We start from the raw sequence: 19,642 nt of genomic DNA on the forward strand, positions 1-19,642 counted from the left end.
AGCGCCGCCTGCAGCCCAGGGCGTGATCCTCGAGACCCTGAATCGAGTCCCACGTCGGGCTCTCTGCATGGAGCCTCCTTCTCCCTCTGCCTGTGTCTCTGCCTCTCTCTCTCTCTCTGTCTCTATGAATAAATAAATAAAATCTTAAAAAAAAAAGAAATACACGAACAATAGCCTCAGGCTCTAGTCTCTCTTCCTTCACTAACCACCAGTGATATTTCTAAAATACAGTATTAAATAAGCCACAGTCTGAATCTATCTTTAGTGGCTCCCTATAATTTGCAGGATAATATCTGAACTCTAGCTTGATGTTAGAAATCCAGTGTCGCGGCAGCCCGGTGGCTCAGCGGTTTAGCGCCCCCCTTCAGTCCAGGGCCTGATCCTGGAGACCTGGGATCCAGTCCCACGTCAGGCTCCCTGCATGGAGCCTGCTTCTCCCTCTGCCTGTGTCTCTGCCTCTGTCTCTGTGTGTATTTCTCATGAATAAATAAATAAAATGTAAAAGAAATAAGAAAGAAAGAAAGAAAGAAAGAAAGAAAGAAAGAAGAAGAAAGAAAGAAAGAAAGAAAGAAAGAAAGAAAGAAAGAAAGAAAGAAAGAAAGAAATCCCGTATCATTTCCGGTGGGTGGGGCTTTGAAGCACACCATGAGTTGCTCTGTGTCTCCCTATCATCCTCATTACTATTCAAATACTGTCAATATCAGGCCTTTGTTTCAGGAATCTGTGTCAAGATTTCCCAAACTGAGTGGAAATAAAATGTATATATTGGAATTTGTAGACTTGACTTCAGCGTTTGTCAGAATTGCCACCTGGGATGGAACAATACAACTCCAGCAGGGGTATTACCCCAGTGCCACTTTGGTTCACCTAGTTCTAGCATCTTTCAGAGATGAAGAGGACAGCATACTTCCATCTTTTGAGGTTGCATATATAGTAAATGAAGAAATACTGAAATAATTGTAAAAGGCTCACATTCGTTTTATTTGCATTTGTAAGAGTTGCTATTTTGTTGTGTTGTATCCCCAAATAACAAAAATGTATCAATGAATGGCTCAAAAATGTTTTATTGAAGCATGAAAAATGTGATTAAAAAAGTAAACTGCTGCAACTTAGAAAAATGTCATCAAAATCAATATTGAATGAGATTCCAGTGCACATTTAGTATAGGGATATATGAATACTGGGATGAGTGATTCTGAGCCAAAATTTAAAACATATTTAGAAAATACCATACCATTGAAATTGAATTTTATTGAGTCCCATATGTTTTCCACAGTCCATTGTTCATTATGAAACTTTGTCACATAATGGCATGAAGCTATCAAAGATTTTGTGTCATTTTGAAACATGGCATAATAACTTCTCAGATAAGGCAACAAAGATTTCTAAGAACAGCTTTAAGACTAGAGGTTTCGATGATGCCCCTCTCCATGGGTTAATTTGCTAGAGCAGCTCACAGAACTTATGGAAACATTTTATTTATTAGATTACCAGTTTATTATAAAAAGATATAATGAGGACTAGCCACATGGGAAGGACACATTGGGCAAGGTGCAGTGAAAAGTTGTGAGCTTCTAGGCCCCCTTCAAGTGCACCACTCTCCCCAAATCTCTATGTGTTAATCAACCATAAACTCTCCAAACTCCATCCTTTTTGGGTTGTTATGGAGGCTTTGTTATATAGGCACAATTGATTAAATCACTGTCTGTTGGGGATTGATTTAACCTCCAGCCCCTCTCCCCTGCCAGGATGTTGGAGGTGGAGGGTGGGCCTGAAAGTTCCAATGACATTGTTGGCTCTATTGGCAACCAGCCCTCACCCTTAGCGTCTTTCTAGCCATCAACTCGGTAATGTAACAGAAGATATCTTGATCATTGCACAAAGTAAGTGCTGTAAAATTGGCCAAACAGCACAGACTTGTCAAAGCCCCTGACTGATAAAATGGATCCCCTGATCTCCATGAAGTTTGAGAGGGATTCTGCATGTAGAATAATCGTTTCTAACAGAATTTTAGCCACAGAAGAGATGTTGGCCTGTCCACAAGAGGATGCTTTGGTCCAGTGAGAAAACATACAAACTATGAGATGGGGAAGCTGTATGAAATTCATCTGTATAAACAGGTTTCCCCAGATTATACTTTGGACAGGTGGGACAAGTAAGGTGAGTATTTTTTTGTGGCCTTATTAACTGTTCTCCACCAATATTGGCTCATGAATGCTGCCATTTTGTCAGTATACCAATGATTTAATCCATGTTACAACTGTAAATATTGGGGATTTTAGAATTCCTGGAATGGCCAAATTGTTATTTGGTCAAAACTAGAGTCCTCTCCTTGTCAAGCTGACAATTATTAAATTTCCAACATTATTTCTCCTTTTCTGTGGTCACGTTTCCCCATCTTTTTTTGTAGTCAATTTTCTCAAAATTTATCATTTGGGAGAATATCCTTTTCAAACACAGCAGAGTTTTAGCTATGGATCTCCTTATAAGTTGCAGTTATGGTGGATATATCAGTGAGGAGGTTTCATTTGGCATCCATAGAGTTGAGTCCGGAATGCCTAAGAACCATAATAACAGCTACATCCACCTACAAAAGTATGACAGCTAATAAATGTTGGATGTAGGAGCCATTTTTAATCTTATCCCCATGGGGGGGGGGTAAGGAAACCCCATTGTTTCTATAACATTAAAAAATCATGAGCTACCCTAAAGGCATACTGACCATCAGTATAAATGTTTGTGGTTTTGCTCTTGGTTAAAGTATAAGCTTGAGTAAGGGTATATAATTGAATACATAAACCACATCTTCTTTATCCATTCATCTTTCAATGGATACAATGGAATATTACTCAGCCATTAGAAACGACAAATACCCACCATTTGCTTCAACGTGGATGGAACTGGAGGGTATTATGCTGAGTGAAGTAAGTCAATCAGAGAAGGACACAGTGTATGTTCTCATTCATTTGGGGAATATGAATAATAGTGAAAGGGAATATAAGGGAAGGGAGAAGAAATGTGTGGGAAATACCAGAAAGGGAGACAGAACATAAAGACTCCTAACTCTGGGAAACGAACTAGGGGTGGTGGAAGGGGAGGAGGGCAGGGAGTGGGGGTGAATGGGTGACGGGCACTGAGGGGGGCACTTGACAGGATGAGCACTGGGTGTTATTCTGTATGTTGGCAATTGAACACCAATAAAAAATTAATTTATTTAAAAAAGGGGGTATATAATTGAGCCTGCTGGGCTAAAGTAGCCAAAGGTAAAGGCACTGCAATGACTTCAAAGAGAGTTACTATAGCACACCCAGAATAATATTTACCATTTTCATCTTTTACGTAAGAATCATCAGTAAACTATGAAAAAATTGCATTGGTTAGAGGAGTTACCTGTAAATTTGCATTGGGATTTAAAAGGTAATCTATCAGTATTAAGCAGTTGTGAGGCATTTCCTTTGGATCCAAATGCAGGCCTTATTTTGATCCAATTCCCTAAATATAGAACCTGAGCCTGAAAATTGTAATCTTTCTTTGGAGACTTTGCGTCTTTTAAGACCAAAAGTGATAACAGATGGTGGTGTCTTTCTGTGAACAGGTTTGAGGAGGGGGAGCAGAGAAGCAAATCATCTGTATACTGTAACAAAGTAGAGCCTGCAGAAAACTTTTATCATTTAAATCAGCTTTTCAGATTTATAAAAGTAGGAGTGCCTAGCTCAGTGGTTGAGTGTCTGCCTTAGACTCAGGTCTTGATCCTGGGATCCTAGGATGGAGTCCCACGTCAGGCTCCCTGCAGGGAGCCTGCTTCTCCCTCTGCTTATGTCTCTGCCTCTCTCTGCGTGTCTCTCATTAATAAAAAAAATAATATCTTAAGAAAAAGATTTATAATCTTTTATAAATGTAGCAATGATTGTTCTAGGGCATGACTGTCCAGGTGTATTTCCATTTTTCCCAAGTGAAAGCAAAAAACTATTGTTTTTTTCTATTAACTGGACTACTAGAAATGCACTGCATAAATCAATTGCAGTGAAAAATTCTGCTTTCAGTGGGAATAGATGTTAGCACTTGGAGGTTAGGAACAATAGGGTTCTGAAGGATAACTGTAGCTATTTGTTATGTATTGCTCAGAGGTCTTGCATAAGTCTCCAACATTGGCCATTGAGTTTTCTCCTGGGTATAATAAGGGTGTTGCAGGGACTAGTGGAAGGGATAATTAGGCCCTGAGCCTCATGATCTTCTATATTGGGCTTGATGCCTTGAAGAACTTCTTTATAGTCTATTGATTAATTATGGGAGGAAGTTTAAAAAAAAGTTTTTAATGATTTTTGTTTTTATTTTGTCTATCATCCAATTATTGCAGGTTCACTTCTTTTTTTTTTTAATTTTATTTTTATTTTATGATAGTCACAGAGAGAGAGAGAGAGGCAGAGACACAGGCAGAGTGAGAAGCAGGCTCCATGCACCGGGAGCCCGATGTGGGATTCGATCCCGGGTCTCCAGGATCGTGCCCTGGGCCAAAGGCAGGCGCCAAACCGCTGCGCCACCCAGGGATCCCTGCAGGTTCACTTCTAATTTCAATCCCGGAGGAGGGGCAAGATGGCGGAAGAGTAGGGTCCCCAAATCACCTGTCCCCACCAAATTACCTAGATAACCTTCAAATCATCCTAAAAATCTATGAATTCGGCCTGAGATTTAAAGAGAGAACAGCTGGAATGCTACAGTGAGAAGAGTTTGCACTTCTATCAAGGTAGGAAGACGGGGGGGGGGGGGGGGGGGGGGGGGGAGAAATAAAGAAACAAAAGGCATCCAAGGGGGTGGGGCTCCGCGAGGAGCCGGGCTAAGGCCGGGGCATGTGTCCCCAGGACAGGAAAGCCCCATCCCGGAGAAGCAGGAGCTGCACCAATCTTCCCGGGCGGAGAGGCGCTCGCAGGGAGTTAGAGCAGGACCCCAGGAGGGCTGGGATGCCCTCAGGCTCCCTGGGACACTAACAGAGCAACTGCGCCCGGGGAGAGTGCGTCAGGCTCCCTAAAGGGCTGCAGCACGCGCAAGCATTGACCCGGGAGCAGCTCGGAGGGGCTTCGGCAGCCGCTCCGCGGAGGGGGCTGCACCACCGGGAGCGCGAATCCAACAGCGCAGACCGGGGGCACAGGTCGTGGGGGACACAGCCCAGGATCCGGCCTCCCTCTGGGACAGGCAGAGGGCAGGAGGGCCCAGGACAGCAAGGACGCTCCTGCCCCGAGCTGAGCAGATCAGCGGCCCCGCCCCCAGAGCATCCAGGCCCCTGCAGACTGAAAGCTCCGGAGTTCCTGAGGGAGCTGACTCCAGGGCTCCAGAACTGGCCGCCGCCACTGTGGTTGTTCCTCCTGGGGCCTCACGGGGTAAACAACCCCCACTGAGCCCTGCACCAGGCAGGGGGCAGAGCAGCTCCCCCAAGTGCTAACACCTGAAAATCAGCACAACAGGCTCCTCCCCCAGAAGACCAGCTGGACGGACAAGTTCCAGGGGAAGTCAAGGGACCTAAAGTATACAGAATCAGAAGATACTCCGCCGTGTTTTTTTTTTTCTTTTTGATTTCTGATTGCTTCCCCCACCCTTTTTTCCCTTTCTTTCTTTTTCTTTCTCTCTTTCTTCTTTTTTTCTTTTTCCCTTTTCTTTCCTTCTTTCTCTCCTCTCTTTTTCTCCTTTTCCCAATACAACTTGTTTTTGGCCACTCTGCACTGAGCAAAATGACTAGAAGGAAAACCTCACCTCAGAAGAAAGAATCAGAAACAGCCCTCTCTCCCACAGAGTTACAAAATCTGGATTACAATTCAATGTCAGAAAGCCAATTCAGAAGCACTATTATACAGCTCCTGGTGGCTCTAGAAAAAAACATAAAGGACTCAAGAGACTTCATGACTGCAGAATTTAGATCTAATCAGGCAGAAATTAAAAATCAATTGAATGAGATGCAATCCAAACTAGAAGTCCTAACGACGAGGGTTAACGAAGTGGAAGAACAAGTGAGTGACAGAGAAGACAAGTTGATGGCAAAGAGGAAAACTGAGGAAAAAAGAGACAAACAATTAAAAGACCATGAAGATAGATTAAGGGAAATAAACGACAGCCTGAGGAAGAAAAAACTACGTTTAATTGGGGTTCCCGAGGGCGCCAAAAGGGACAGAGGGCCAGAATATGTATCTGAACAAATCCTAGCTGAAAACTTCCCTAATCTGGGAAGGGAAACAGGCATTCAGATCCAGGAAATAGAGAGATCCCCCCCTAAAATCAATAAAAACCATTCAACACCTCGACATTTAATAGTTAAGCTTGCAAATTACAAAGATAAAGAAAACATCCTTAAAGCTGCAAGAGACAAGAAATCCCTGACTTTTATGGTGAGGAGTATTAGGGTAACAGCAGACCTCTCCACAGAGACGTGGCAGGCCAGGAAGGGCTGGCAGGATGTATTCAGGGTCCTAAATGAGAAGAACATGCAACCAAGAATACTTTATCCAGCAAGGCTCTCATTCAAAATGGAAGGAGAGATAAAGAGCTTCCAAGACAGGCAGGAACTGAAAGAATATGTGACCTCCAAACCAGCTCTGCAAGAAATTTTAAGGGGACTCTTTTTTTTAAAATAAATTAATTTTTTATTGGTGTTCAATTTACCAACATACAGAATAACACCCAGTGCTCATCCCGTCAAGTGCCCCCCTCAGTGCCCATCACCCACTCACCCCCACCCCCCGCCCTCCTCCCCTTCCACCACCCCCTAGTTCGTTTCCCAGAGTTAGGAGTCTTTATGTGTTTTTTTTTTTTTTATTTACGATAGTCACACAGAGAGAAAGAGAGGCAGAGACACAGGCAGAGGGAGAAGCAGGCTCCATGCACCGGGAGCCCGACGTGGGACTCGATCCCGGGTCTCCAGGACCGCACCCCGGGCCAAAGGCAGGCGCCAAACCGCTGCGCCGCCCAGGGATCCCAGGAGTCTTTATGTTCTGTCTCCCTTTCTGATATTTCCCACACACTTCTTCTCCCTTCCCTTATATTCCCTTTCACTATTATTTATATTCACTTGGCCGTGTCTTGTTGTGGACCTCTTTGCATTGATTTTGTTTGGAGTTATCTGTGCTTCCTGGATCTGGTTGTCTGTTTCCTTCCCCAGGTTAGGAAAGTTTTTAGCTATTACTTCTTAAAATAGTTTTTTGCTCCTTTCTCTCCCTCTTCTAGTTCTGGGACCCCTAAAAAGCTAAGTTGGTGTACTCAATGCTGCTGTAGAGGTGTTTTAAGCTATTCTCATTTATGCTGAGTGAAATAAGTCAATCGGAGAAGGACAAACATTATATGGTCTCATTCATTTGGGGAATATAAAAAATAGTGAAAGGGAATAAAGGGGAAAGGAGAAAAAATGAGTGGGAAATATCAGAAAGGGAGACAGAAACGAAGACTCCTAACTCTGGGAAACGAACTAAGGGTGGTGGAAGGGGAGGTGGGCGGGGGGTGGGGGAGACGGGGTGACGGGCACTGAGGTGGGCACTTGACAGGATGAGCACTGGGTGTTATTCTATATGTTGGCAAATTGAACACCAATAAAAAATAAATTTATAAAAAAATTTAAAAAATTGTTTTGCTGTTCAGGTTCGGTGCTTCCCACTACCCTCTTTTCCAGATTGCTAATCTATTCTTCTGCCTCTTCAAATTGTAGTGATTCCTTCTAGTGTATTTTTCATTTCAGTTACTGTATTCTTCAGCTCTGACTTGTTATTTGTATCTTCTATTTGTTGAAGTTCTCACTGAATTTATCTACTCTTCTCTCAAGTTTGGTGAGTATCTTTATTACTTTGGACTCTTCTTTATCAGGTAGATTGCTTATCGGTGTTCAATTTAACTATTTTTCTGGGGTTTTATTTTGTTCTTTCATTTGGAACATATGTCTCCTCCTTTTGTCTAACCCTCTGTGTTTCTTTCTATGTATTGTGTACATCAGCTTTGTCTCCTAGTCTTGAAAATAGAAGCCTTATGAATTTAACAGCCTGTGGTGACCAGCAGCACAATCATCTGGTCACTAGAACCAGATGTTTCAGGGGTGTCCCCCATGTCAGTCGCTTGTGCCCTTCTCTTGTGGTTGGGTGATGACTATTGCAGACATGCTGGTGGGTGAAGCTGACCCTCAGTCCAGTTGTCAGCAAGGACTGGCCATGACTGCTGTGGGTGCACTGGTGGTCAGGCTGCATCTGGTGCTGCTGACCAAGAGGCCTGGCTATAGTTTCTGCATGTGTACTAGTGGCTGGGGCTAGCTTCCCCACCCCTTGGAGCAGGAGCCACTCTGGAAGACACTGTCTGCTGAGTGTGGCAGTCACTTTAGGAGTCTGGCCCTGAACAATGTTGCCTGTCAAGTATGGGGGTGTGGGAGCAGCTTTGGAAAAATGCCTGCCAGGGTAGATGGGCTGAGTGAGGCAGGTCCACAGGGGAAAGCTAAGGTGGGGCAAGCAGTGCTAGCAAAGTAGATGGAGGGTGTGAGAACTGGGTTTTGCAAGCATCTGGGCAGCTAGGTTGAAAGAAGACAAAAAAAAAAATGCTGTCTTCCAGCACTTCTGTTTTAGGAGAAAGCTCCTACGGAGATGTGTCCCTCCAGCATACATCCTAAAATTAGTCAGTAAATCTCCTTCATTAATAACGAGGTGCTTTTCATATAGATGCTTCTGTCTGAGGCTCTGACCAAGTGATATAGTGTGCTGGCCCTTTATGAGCAGAGACTTAGTTTCCTTAGCTCTCTGGTTGTTTCAGAGTTAAATCTTGCTGTCTTTTTTTTTTCTTGCTGAAACACATGCTGAGGTTTATTTATTTTATTTATTTAAATTTTGTTAGTTAACATACAGTGCAATATTGCTTTCTGGAGCAGAATTCAATGATTCACCAGTTACATGCAATGCCTAGTCCTCATCATAAGTGCTCTTTAGTACCCATCACTCATCTAGCCCATCCCCCACCCACATCCCTGCATCAACCCTCAGATTGTTCTCTATCATTAAGAGTCACTTATGGCTTGTTTCCCTCTTTCCTTTTTTCTCTTTTCCCCCTTTCCATATGTTCATCTGTTTTCTGTCCTAAATTCCACATATTAGTGAGATCATATGGTATTTGTCTTTCTCTGACTGACTGACTTTGCTTAGCATAATACACTCTGGCTCCATCTATATTGTTGCAAATGGCAAGATTTCATTCTTTCTGATGGCTGCATAATATTCCACTACAAATGTATATTACATCTTTTTTTATCCATTCATCAGTTGATGACATTTGGGCTTTCTCCATAGTTATGCTGTTGTTGATAATGCTGCTATAAACATTGGGGTGCATGTACCCCTTCAAATCTGTATCTTTGTATCTTCTGGGTAAATACCTAGTAGTGCAATTACTGGATCATAGGGTAGTTCTATTTTTAACTTTTTGAGGAACCTCCAAACTGTTCTCCAGAGTGCCTGCATTCCTACCAACAGTGCAAGAGGACATATTTTCTCCACATCTTCACCAACACCTGTTGTTTCTTGTGCTGCTAATTTTAGCCATTCTTACAGGTGTGTGATGGTGTCCCATCATGGTTTTGGTTTGTATTTCCTTGATGATGAGTGATGTTGAGCATCTTTTCAATTGTCTGTTAGCCACTTGGCTGTCTTCTTTGGAAAAGTATCTATTCATGCCTTCTGTCCATTTCTTAACCGGATTATTTTATTTTGGGGTGTTGAGTTTGATAAGTTCTTTATAGATTTTGTCAGATATATTGTTTCAGCCTTGCTGATTTTCAAAGCTATCAGAGGTAAACCCTGATCATTTTCTTTTTTTTTTTTTTTACTCCCAAGAGACACACAGAGAGAGGCAGAGACACAGGCAGAGGGAGAAGCAGGCTCCCTATAGGGAGCCCGATCTGGGACTCGATCCCAGGACCCCGAGATAATGACCTGAGCCGAAGGTAGACGCTTAACCACTGAGCCACCCAGATGCTCAGCCCTGATCATTTTCAAAGCCAGACATTATGGATGCTCTTCTGCCCAGTGCAAGTCCCCAGGGGTGCCTTGCGTGGGTCTTGATCCCCTCTGTCCTCCATGCCTGTGACATTCTTCCCACTTTTGGGTCACTGTGCTGGGGGCACGGTTCCTAACCATGTCCCTGCCCATCCTACGGTTCTTGGGGTGGCCTTCTCTATGTTTTTAGATGTAGAAGATCTGTTCTACCAGTCTTCAGGTCGCTTTCATGGTGAGTTGCATTACATGTAGTTTGTTGCCTCACTGTGTCTGTGGGAGAAAGTGAGTTCAGGATCTTCCTAGTCTTCCATCTTCTCTCACTTTCTCAAAGTTATAGGTAGCATTTATCCTGACTTAGTTCATCAGCTATTCTTATAAAATCAGTCAGCTCTCCTGTGTCTCTGGGTGACTGCAAATTCTGTAAATAGTGCTGTTCTGTCTTGTGGGGACAGTTTTTAGGGTGGACTTCTTAATTTCTTCTGTTGCTTCCACATGTAGCAAATAGGAGAGTGTCTGTTCCCTCTCAAATCATAGCCAATAGTCCTAATTTTTAAAATTATATTAGTAGCTTCCCCCGTTATTTTCCAGTGAGATGTTTTGAGGGATGACATTAGATATAGGTACTCTTATTCGCTAGGCTGCTGCTACCTAGTCAAACAAAAATCTTTGTAAGTTAGTATTATTTTCCTCAAATGCTTAAGATGTTGATTAAATTGAGCATTAGGGGTAAGAGGTCTGAGTTGCACAACCTCTGCTCCTGTGAGGATCAGATTGTGTTCGCATTTGGACCATAAATCTAACAGCCTCTGGGTTTCTGTGTCTCAATCAGTTTGTTGAGATTCCATCCTAATTTTTGTCAGTTCTTATCTAGTATAAACTCTCTCTTCAGTGACTCTGGTTCCATAGTATCATTTGCTGTACCATTGTCTGTCTTCATGGGCCTTGCTTCTACTAAGTTAGAGTTACCAGGGTCAAAATGGTTAAAATAATTCTCGTCTTCAGAGTATGGATTGGTGCTTTTAAGAGCAAAAAGGTCCGGGTTTCTTTCTGCTCTGGAAATCACTTTTTGTGCTAACACTTTTCTGTTCTACCTACTGAGATCTATGTTACTTAATGCTCCTAAGAAGAACATTAAGATGTCTTCCTTAAAAAAAAAAAAAAAAAAAAAAAAAAAGATGTCTTCCTTATTTTCTCTTTTAAATATAGGACATAACTCACTGGGGTGGGAAATCAGACCAACATCTGATGTTTCTTTTTTTTTCTGGATTAAGTCTCAGTACATCTCCAAGGATCCTCAGAAATTACATAGTGCAATCTACCCCTGAACCACCTCTTGAGTGATTTGGGTAAGGTTAATGAGTGAGGGATGTTTACTATTGTCCTTCTGCCTTTCACAACAGCATTCAAAGTTTTATTTTAAAGATGTTTAATAGGGCATTCCAAAATGTTTATAATATGGTAAAGCAGTATTAAGATAATTATTGTGGCTGATGTTAGCATCCAAACTATAATAGTTCTATAAATTTTGTCTCATGGGGTAAAATAGCTGTTTATAATTTCAGTAGAATGCCATAGATGGCAAATAGTGTATTAAATATAGTTTACCAGACCTATAATGAGCTTTACCAGGTTTTTATTTTTTTAATAATAAATTTATTTTTTTATTGATGTTCAATTTGCCAACATACAGAATACTCCTAGTTCGTCTCCCAGAGTTAGGAGTCTTCATGTTCTGTCTCCCTTTCTGATATTTCCTACCCATTTCTTCTCCCTTCCCTTCTATTCCCTTTCACTATTATTTATATTCCCCAAATGAATGAGACCATATAATGTTTGTCCTTCTCCGATTGACTTATTTCACTCAGCACAATACCCTCCAGTTCCATCCACGTTGAAGCAAATGGTGCTTCACCAGGCTTTAATCAATTATAAATTTAACATAATTTGTCAATCTGTATTTCAATTTTGACATGGAGTATGATCTAACCCATAGCACTGGTCACTTTTAATTATTGTTAGTTCAGGTTGAGTACCAACTATGCCAATTGTTTTTGTTTGGGGGAAAATTAATCCTCAGATTAAGGATGGTCTTTGCTAGCAATTTGTTTAACAGTGGGACTTTCACAAGTCAACAGCATGCAGAACAATGCCTCTTAATAAGCCAATAAAGAAAAAACATACTCCAAACCACTGATGGATAAATCACACTAGTGTTCTAGGCAAGGCAAGATGAAAGGAATCAAATCCAAAGTTAGTTGAGATGTATCTTTATAGAGTTGAAACTCAGCAGAGACAGTTTAGCCAACTAAGAACTAATGTCCAGCTGCCATTGCAGAAATAAAATTCCCCTGTTGCTACAGCATTTTTTTAAATAAATTAATTTTTATTGGTGTTCAATTTACCAACATACAGAATAACACCCAGTGCTCATCCCGTCAAGTGTCCCCCTCAGTGCCCGTCACCCATTCACCCCCACCCCCCGCCCTCCTCCCCCTCCACCACCCCTAGTTCGTTTCCCAGAGTTAGGAGTCTTTATGTTCTTGTTGCTACAGCATTTTGATAGGGAATTATGGTGCCAGTGTTGGTGCGCAAGATGATCTTCACAGGGTAGCTGCATGGCTTTCACCACTGCTGGTTTTACCATGGCAGGAGCTAACTTCCCCAAGGTCTTCAGAAGGCTATTTATTTTTCTTTAAATATTTTATTTATTTATTCATGAGAGACACAGAGAGAGAAAGAGGCAGAGACACAGGCAGAGGGAAAAGCAGTCTCCATGCAGGGAGCCTGACGTGGGACTCTATCCCAATCCCGGGTCTCCAGAATCAGGCCCTGGGCTGAAGGCGGTGCTAAACCGCTGAGCCACCTGGGCTGCCCCAGAAAGCTATTTGGATCAGGAAATTGTAGCCTTGCCTAGACTAAACATTCTTGCACAGTCCTCACAAACCCTTGGTGTTTGTAGTCTAAATGTCCCCTTTCATAGTCACTTCTTTATAAATATAAATATAAATATAAATATAAATATAAATATAAATATAAATATACATAATTGAAGTTGGATTTGCCAACATATAGTATAACACCCAGTGCTCATCCCATCTAGTCTCTTCTTTATATATTTTTACTGGTACGCCTCCAGCAGGTCCCCTCAGCAGCTGAGCTACTGAGTTCTTATCAGTGAGAAGAGATGAGATAATGACACCCTGATACAACTCCTTTGTTTCTTTCCTTTACTTTTATACCATACCAATTTTACTTCTAAAAATAATTTAATTTTGTCTTTGTTATCAACAAGGGGTTTTGAAATCATATCAAACCAATATACAATATTTTTCCTTTGACCCACTGGCTATAGATTAGAGGTCCCAAACAACCCCCTCCTTGGGTTTGACCAATTTGATTGAGCTCACAGAACTCAGGAAAACATTTTACTTACCATATTACTGATTTATTATAAAAAGATATAACTCAGGGACAGCCAGATAGAAGAGATACATAAATAAGGTAAGGCTGGGGAAAGGGCATGAAACTTTCATGCACTCTCCAATCATGCCATTCTATCCGAATATCTACATGTTCACCTACCTGGAAACTTCAGAATTCTGTCCTTTTGGATTTTTATGAAGGCTTCATTACATGGGCATGATTGAGTTGATTAAATGATTGCCTGTTAGTGATTGAACTCACTCTGACTCCTTTCCCTTCCCAGGAAGTTGGGGGCAGGGATGGGACTGAAACTTCCAACCATCTTATTACATGGTTGGCTCTACTGGCAACCAGTTTCAATTCTTAGGTGCTTTCCAAAAGTCACCTTGTTACACGAGACACCTTTGTTGTTCTCATCACTTGGGAATTCCAAGAATTCTAGGAGCTCTGTGCCAGAAACAGGCCAAGCATGTATTTCTTATTATAAATTACTATATGAAAAACAGTTTTAAATTTTACTGATAGTTGGTGGTTCTACTAAATGTGGAACCCCCATTAGGTGCCCTGAAGATACCTAGAGTTGAGGAATATCACCTACAGCAACTGTTGGAGGAGTCAGAGCCTTGGGACCTTCAGCACCAGACCTAAGAGAAAGATACTTTTATGGCAGTGTGTGGTATTCATAAGTATTTGAATATCTTTTTGCAATTTGCTCTTATTATTTTTAAAAAACGAGTGGAAAACAAACTTTTGCTGAGACAAGCAATAATACAATTGAGGCAATGTTAGGAATCCTTACAGTTGATGAAATCAGCAAAATGTTGGCCTCAAGCTTTGCTTGGGAAGGGAAGTCCAAAATTAAAGATTATGTGTGAAATGTTAATTCATTCAAGTTTGTGTCTAAAACTGAAGTGTGGTGAACATGGAGGAAGTGAAGAGATCTTTACATTTTGTATTAAGGAGAATTACCAAAAATTACTTTGTGGTTCTAAACACAAGGGATAAGTTCACAGATCCACAGACTGATGAGAGGGCAAACCAAACCTGGCTTTGACATTCTTTGCAGGAAGTAGGTAAGTCAGCCTGAAAGCCAGCCGTCATAATCCTTGGCACCATTCCCTGCATCAATGCCCTTCTCAGCATCTAATTAACTTTTTCTGTTCACTAAATATCAGCTCAAGTAATTTGAGCTAAAATGTTTGTTTAGAAAACTACTTTATGTTGTCTATCCTTGACATGTAACCTATATTTTAAGTGTTTTAATAACTGTCATATACATATATATTATATATACTTAAAATAATATGCCATAGTTAGGAATTTTGTCATGCCTTATACCCTTCTAACTCTATTCCTGGGCCTTTACACTTTCACCTTTTTCAGGTGTTTGAGAAACATTCATGTATGTTTAATTGTAGAATATTCAAAACACACAGAAAATTACAGAGAATAGGTAACAACCATCTATTATCTACTATTCTCCCATTTATCAAATATTAAAACATTAAATTATTAATATTAAAATACGAAGGATTGAATCGCAAATTTCACAAATGTTAGAAGTCCTTCCCCACCTTATCTGAGGCAATCACAATTCCATTTCTATCTTCATAGATTAGCTTTGTCTATTTGTATGAAAGGAATCAAACACGCACCCTGCTGTCTGACCTCTTTTACTTATGGCGAGGTTGAGATTCACCCATCTTGTTATGTATATCTGTAGTTTGTTCTCTTTGCTGACTAGTCAGCCCATTGTATGGCTGACTACTAAGCCCGTTTACCCATTTGATCATCCATTTTCCTCTTGATGGAGTCTGCTTTTTAAACTACACCCTCACTCATGCTCCCCCTCAACACTGCTCTCTGAGGTCTGAGGTGGAGGTCTGCCTCTCTCCAGGCTCACATCCATGCACTCTGCAGCCATCTGTTTCATCCCTTCCACTTACATGCAGCCCAGTTTCTGAGGATTTAGAGAAGTCGTAGGTCGCATTGGATACCAACAGGGTCTCAGGGGCTGGCGAGGGTGGCCCTGGAAAAGGAAGCCATATCTATAGAGATGGTGGTGGTGAGAGAGTATGGGGTACTTTCCCTAAGAGTGTCTTTGACCTCCTGCCCCTGTCTGTTCTATTATTAACCAAGGACTTCCTGACTGTGCCCCTCCTTCTGTCACTCCAAGGTCCTGAGTCAGTATATTAACTCTCCCCCAGGACACTGAGTGCTCTTCAGTGCTCTGCTGCTCAGCTCTTGACTTCTCCTTCAATGTGGTGCTCAGTGATGGCTTTTAGAATTATGCTCCTCCTGGGTGGTGAGTGGGGGCCCTCAGGGCTGGGAAAAGCCTAGGGGGACATCTCTATCTGGTAGGACAGTCTGAGGCTGGTGGTTAGCTCATATAGCTCTCTGGAGGAGCTGAGAACAGGGTGGGGTGGGGGGCCTAGTGTCCAGAGTCTTGTGTGGAAGGAAGAATGGTCTGGAATTAGGGGAAGGTCATAACCTGGGCAAAGATGAGAGAGGATGGACTAGAAGGTTATGCCTGGATGGAGGATAAGCTCCTTCTCCATAATTCCTCCTGTGGTGGCCCTGGTGTGTGTGGTACGGGGGATAGGAGTCTGCCCCAGAGCCCAGGGGGAAGGCCACAGAGTCACCAGGGAGGGGAAATGTTGCATATCACCTCCCTGGTCCTCCACATCCCTCATGTCCTGATTTCAGGAATGCTGTCCTAGCAGCTGCCAAGAGAATAGTCCAGAAATAGATAACTGTATCAGGACCATATTTATATGTCATTTGAAATCACTTGCATGTCAGCTGAAAATCAGAGTCCATACAAAAATCCAGATTGCCAGATTCTCTTAAGAAATGGGATGGTCCAGGGATGCCTGGGTGGTACAGTGGTTGAGCATCTACCTTTGCCTCAGGGTGTGATCCTGGAGTCCTGGGATCAAGTCCTGCATGGGGCTCCCTGCCTAAAGGGTGACCCTTTGCTCTGGTCTGTCTGGGTCACTCCCAAAGACCCTGGTGTAGTTATTCATGGTGCCCCCTTCATTCTCAGGAGGTCTCAGTTGAGAATATAAATTTACGGACACTTTATCTTTAAGGGACATGCCTGATCTAACAGACCAGGAGGTGACAGGCCTAATTTCAGATTGTGGATATCCTTTGAAATGTCCTTGAGGGGGCATTTCTCTGGATTGTCGTTCTTTGTCTGGTGGGTTGATTATTTCTAAGGGGGGAGAGAGACGGGAACCACACAGATGGCAAATCAGGAAACAAAGAAAAAGAGAACACCTTTCTCCTGGGCAGATGAGCTGGATTGGGGTGGGCATCAAGATCCCAAGAAGTCAGGGGCCCGGAGGAGATGGAGCTTTTCTGACTGTCCCACAACCCCGTCTCACCTCCCTCTCCATATTCCTCAGTCCTGGCTTCTTATCATGGATTCAACTTGGATGTGGAGGAGCCCATGGTCTTTCAAGAGGATGGAGCTGGCTTTGGACAGAGCGTGGCCCAGCTTGGTGGATCTAGGTAGGCCAGGCCCACTTCCCCGACCTCTATCCCCTTCAACCTGCAGGCGAATGGCCGATCGCGGTATGCTCAGGAGGTATCCTGGAGGAAGGGCAGCATGGGCAAGAAGCCTGTCCATCACTCCTCTGAGGCCTCTGACCCCACTACTTACTAATTCACAATCCCAGGAAAGGCCACATGCTCTGCACAAGACCCTGCGTCAGGTGGGAGGTCTCGAATCTGTTTTTCTGTGACCAGTACAGGTGACCAGACTACAGTGTTTTGTAGTCTTCCTCCTGAAATTATTAATAACTTAATCTTAGCTTTTGTGCTTTGTAAGTAAAGACCGATGGGACAGTGGAGATGTGTAGGGCTTTGGAGCCTTGGCTCTTATTCAGCCTGACCTTCCAGGGAATGTTTCTCAGCTGCTGCCCTCAGCCCCTGGCGTGAGCTGAGCAAGGTCAGACTCGGCTTAGGTGCAGGGTCGCCCAGTCCTATGAGGGTTTGCCCTGGCTCCGTGAGTATCCCTATGCCTGAGGGAATGCAACACTAAAGAGCAAACAGGAAATAGCAGGACAGACAGAGAAGAGGATTGCCAAAAAACAAAACAAGACAAAAAACACCCCCTAAACCCCAAAACACCTTTCCCCCCATGAACAAGAGGCCCTTCATTTTTATTTTACTCTGGGTGGAATTAAATGAGTGAAGGTACAAATTAAGTACCTCACTCTGCCTCCAGGAGCTCGCATTCTCAGGTCCCAGTGACAGGGACAGGGACCAAGATGTTGAAGTGACCATGTGATACAAGCATAACTAAAGTCTGGGAGGCATAGGAAGGGAGGGATCAAACCCAGGAGGGAATTCCAGGAGGTGGCATTGGCAATGAGCCTGGGAGTGCAGGAAGATTCCATTGACCAACAGGTAGCATCATGAGGTCACTCAGTTCTACAGGCACATCCATCCCCCCTCCTCACCCAGCTGGCTGGCTGGGAAAAATGCCAGGTGCCAGAGTTGTGTCTTTGTCTGTTTGGGAATACAGAGCTCGGAGACTGAAGTGCACAAACTTGAATGGTCCAACTGATGAATTTTTCCTATGTGTACAGCCAAGTGACTGCAGCCTAGATCAGGGTGTGGAACATCTTCAGCTCCCTCCCCTGGATTCCCTTTGGGCCCTTCCTGTGGACACAGAATCGAAAGATAGTCACTGCCCCACTTCCATCACCATCAGTTTGTGTTCAGGCCCTACTGATAACTATATATATGCATATAACTATTGATTGACCACTGTTCACCAATATTTACAATAAAGTAAATAATATATATTGGATGACATTCTGATTGCTACACAGTTAGTGTTTTTCCTGGTTTCTGTTGAATCATAACCCAAATACTGGAAAGATAAGCCTGTGTGTAAGAAGGAATGGAGGAGATAAAGAAAAACCTTCAGATCAATGGTTAAGATCATGAGTTTGTTCACCATTTATGCCACTATTTCCAAACTGCTACATCTGCTACGTCTCTGTCTCATTTGGTCTTCATCAGCAAGTCTCAGACACGCAGGAATTTCAGCTTTCCATAAAGGGATAGCTTTCTAAAGGAACCTTTAAATGCTAACTTAACAAGGCTTGCTTGGCTAATTAATTAAAATACAGCAATATTTGTCTAGTTTTCTCATGTGAATGGAGAGATTATTGATATATACTTCTATTTCAAAATTTAAAAATTCCCTCCTTTCAAGGAATTCTGCAAAAATTATTGCACTAATAGGACTATAGATATTCATATGGATTCTGATACTGCTGCTTTAGATTGTCCAACTTAAATTATTTATATTTAAATTGTCCAATTAATTACAGAATCATCTATCTGTCTTGATAACTCATGGCTTTAGGAGATTTTTCCATCTAACCTGAGGTGATCTATTTCTTGGGTGGCTCAGGATAACGCACCCCAGAAACAAAATGCACTTACCTATGGCTGGGAAATGCTGTTTTTGCTTTGAATAGTTTTATTTTTGGCGAATGCAAAAAACCAACAACACTCAAACCATTTGTGTATATAAGTACACATTTATTTATGTGTACACGCACACAAACAAAAAGTTCAGCATGCTCCTTCAGCACACGTGGGGTAAACTCAGACCCTCATAGTTGAATAGCCTCATGAGTGGCAAATGCGGAGAGCTTCCCTCTCAAAGTCTCACTTCCCTGTACGTAGCGATACTTCCTCACCTGAAGCGTCCTGTGCCCTTACCCCTCCTGCAACTATATGTCATGCTTGTGCCTTCAGACTCGTGGTGGGAGCCCCCCTGGAGGTGGTGGCGGTCAACCAAACAGGAAGGTTGTATGACTGTGTGGCTGCCACTGGCCTATGTCAACCCATACCACTGCACAGTGAGTGACTCTGCCCAAGACTTGTGGCCCTCAATCTTCCTATACCGCGGTTTCCTTCCTATTGCCTTGGTTTCTGGGAACTCTGACTCTCTCCCCCAAATGAGGGCATGGCCATGAGTGTGATCATGTGTACCTGCCCTCTCAGCACCCCCAGATGCTGTGAACATGTCCCTGGGTCTGTCCCTGTCAGCCGCCGCCAGTCGCCCCTGGCTGCTGGTGAGTTTCCCTGAGTCATAAGAGGGTCACAAGGGAAGGGTGAGGGTAGGGTCAGGGGTCAGGGGAGGATGGGGCTGGAGGAGATGAGTATGGAGAGTTCTGGGGGCCTCTTTG

At 42.9% G+C, this 19,642-nt stretch overlaps 1 protein-coding gene across 1 annotated transcript in view; it reads left to right on the forward strand.

The window, feature by feature from the left end:
* Nucleotides 1–15,958: 15,958 nt before the first annotated feature.
* LOC129519980 (integrin alpha-D-like) overlaps nucleotides 15,959–19,642 on the forward strand; it is a 29,110-nt gene continuing 25,426 nt past the window's right edge. Inside the window, exons 1-4 of the mRNA XM_055340828.1 lie at nucleotides 15,959–16,013; nucleotides 16,835–16,940; nucleotides 19,209–19,312; nucleotides 19,458–19,528. Of these exons, the coding sequence (XP_055196803.1) occupies nucleotides 15,959–16,013; nucleotides 16,835–16,940; nucleotides 19,209–19,312; nucleotides 19,458–19,528 (336 nt within the window). The remainder of the gene's footprint in view (nucleotides 16,014–16,834; nucleotides 16,941–19,208; nucleotides 19,313–19,457; nucleotides 19,529–19,642) is intronic.

This window comes from Nyctereutes procyonoides, unplaced genomic scaffold, assembly GCF_905146905.1.
Source record: "Nyctereutes procyonoides isolate TBG_1078 unplaced genomic scaffold, NYPRO_anot_genome, whole genome shotgun sequence".
Classification (NCBI taxonomy): Eukaryota; Metazoa; Chordata; class Mammalia; order Carnivora; family Canidae; genus Nyctereutes; species Nyctereutes procyonoides.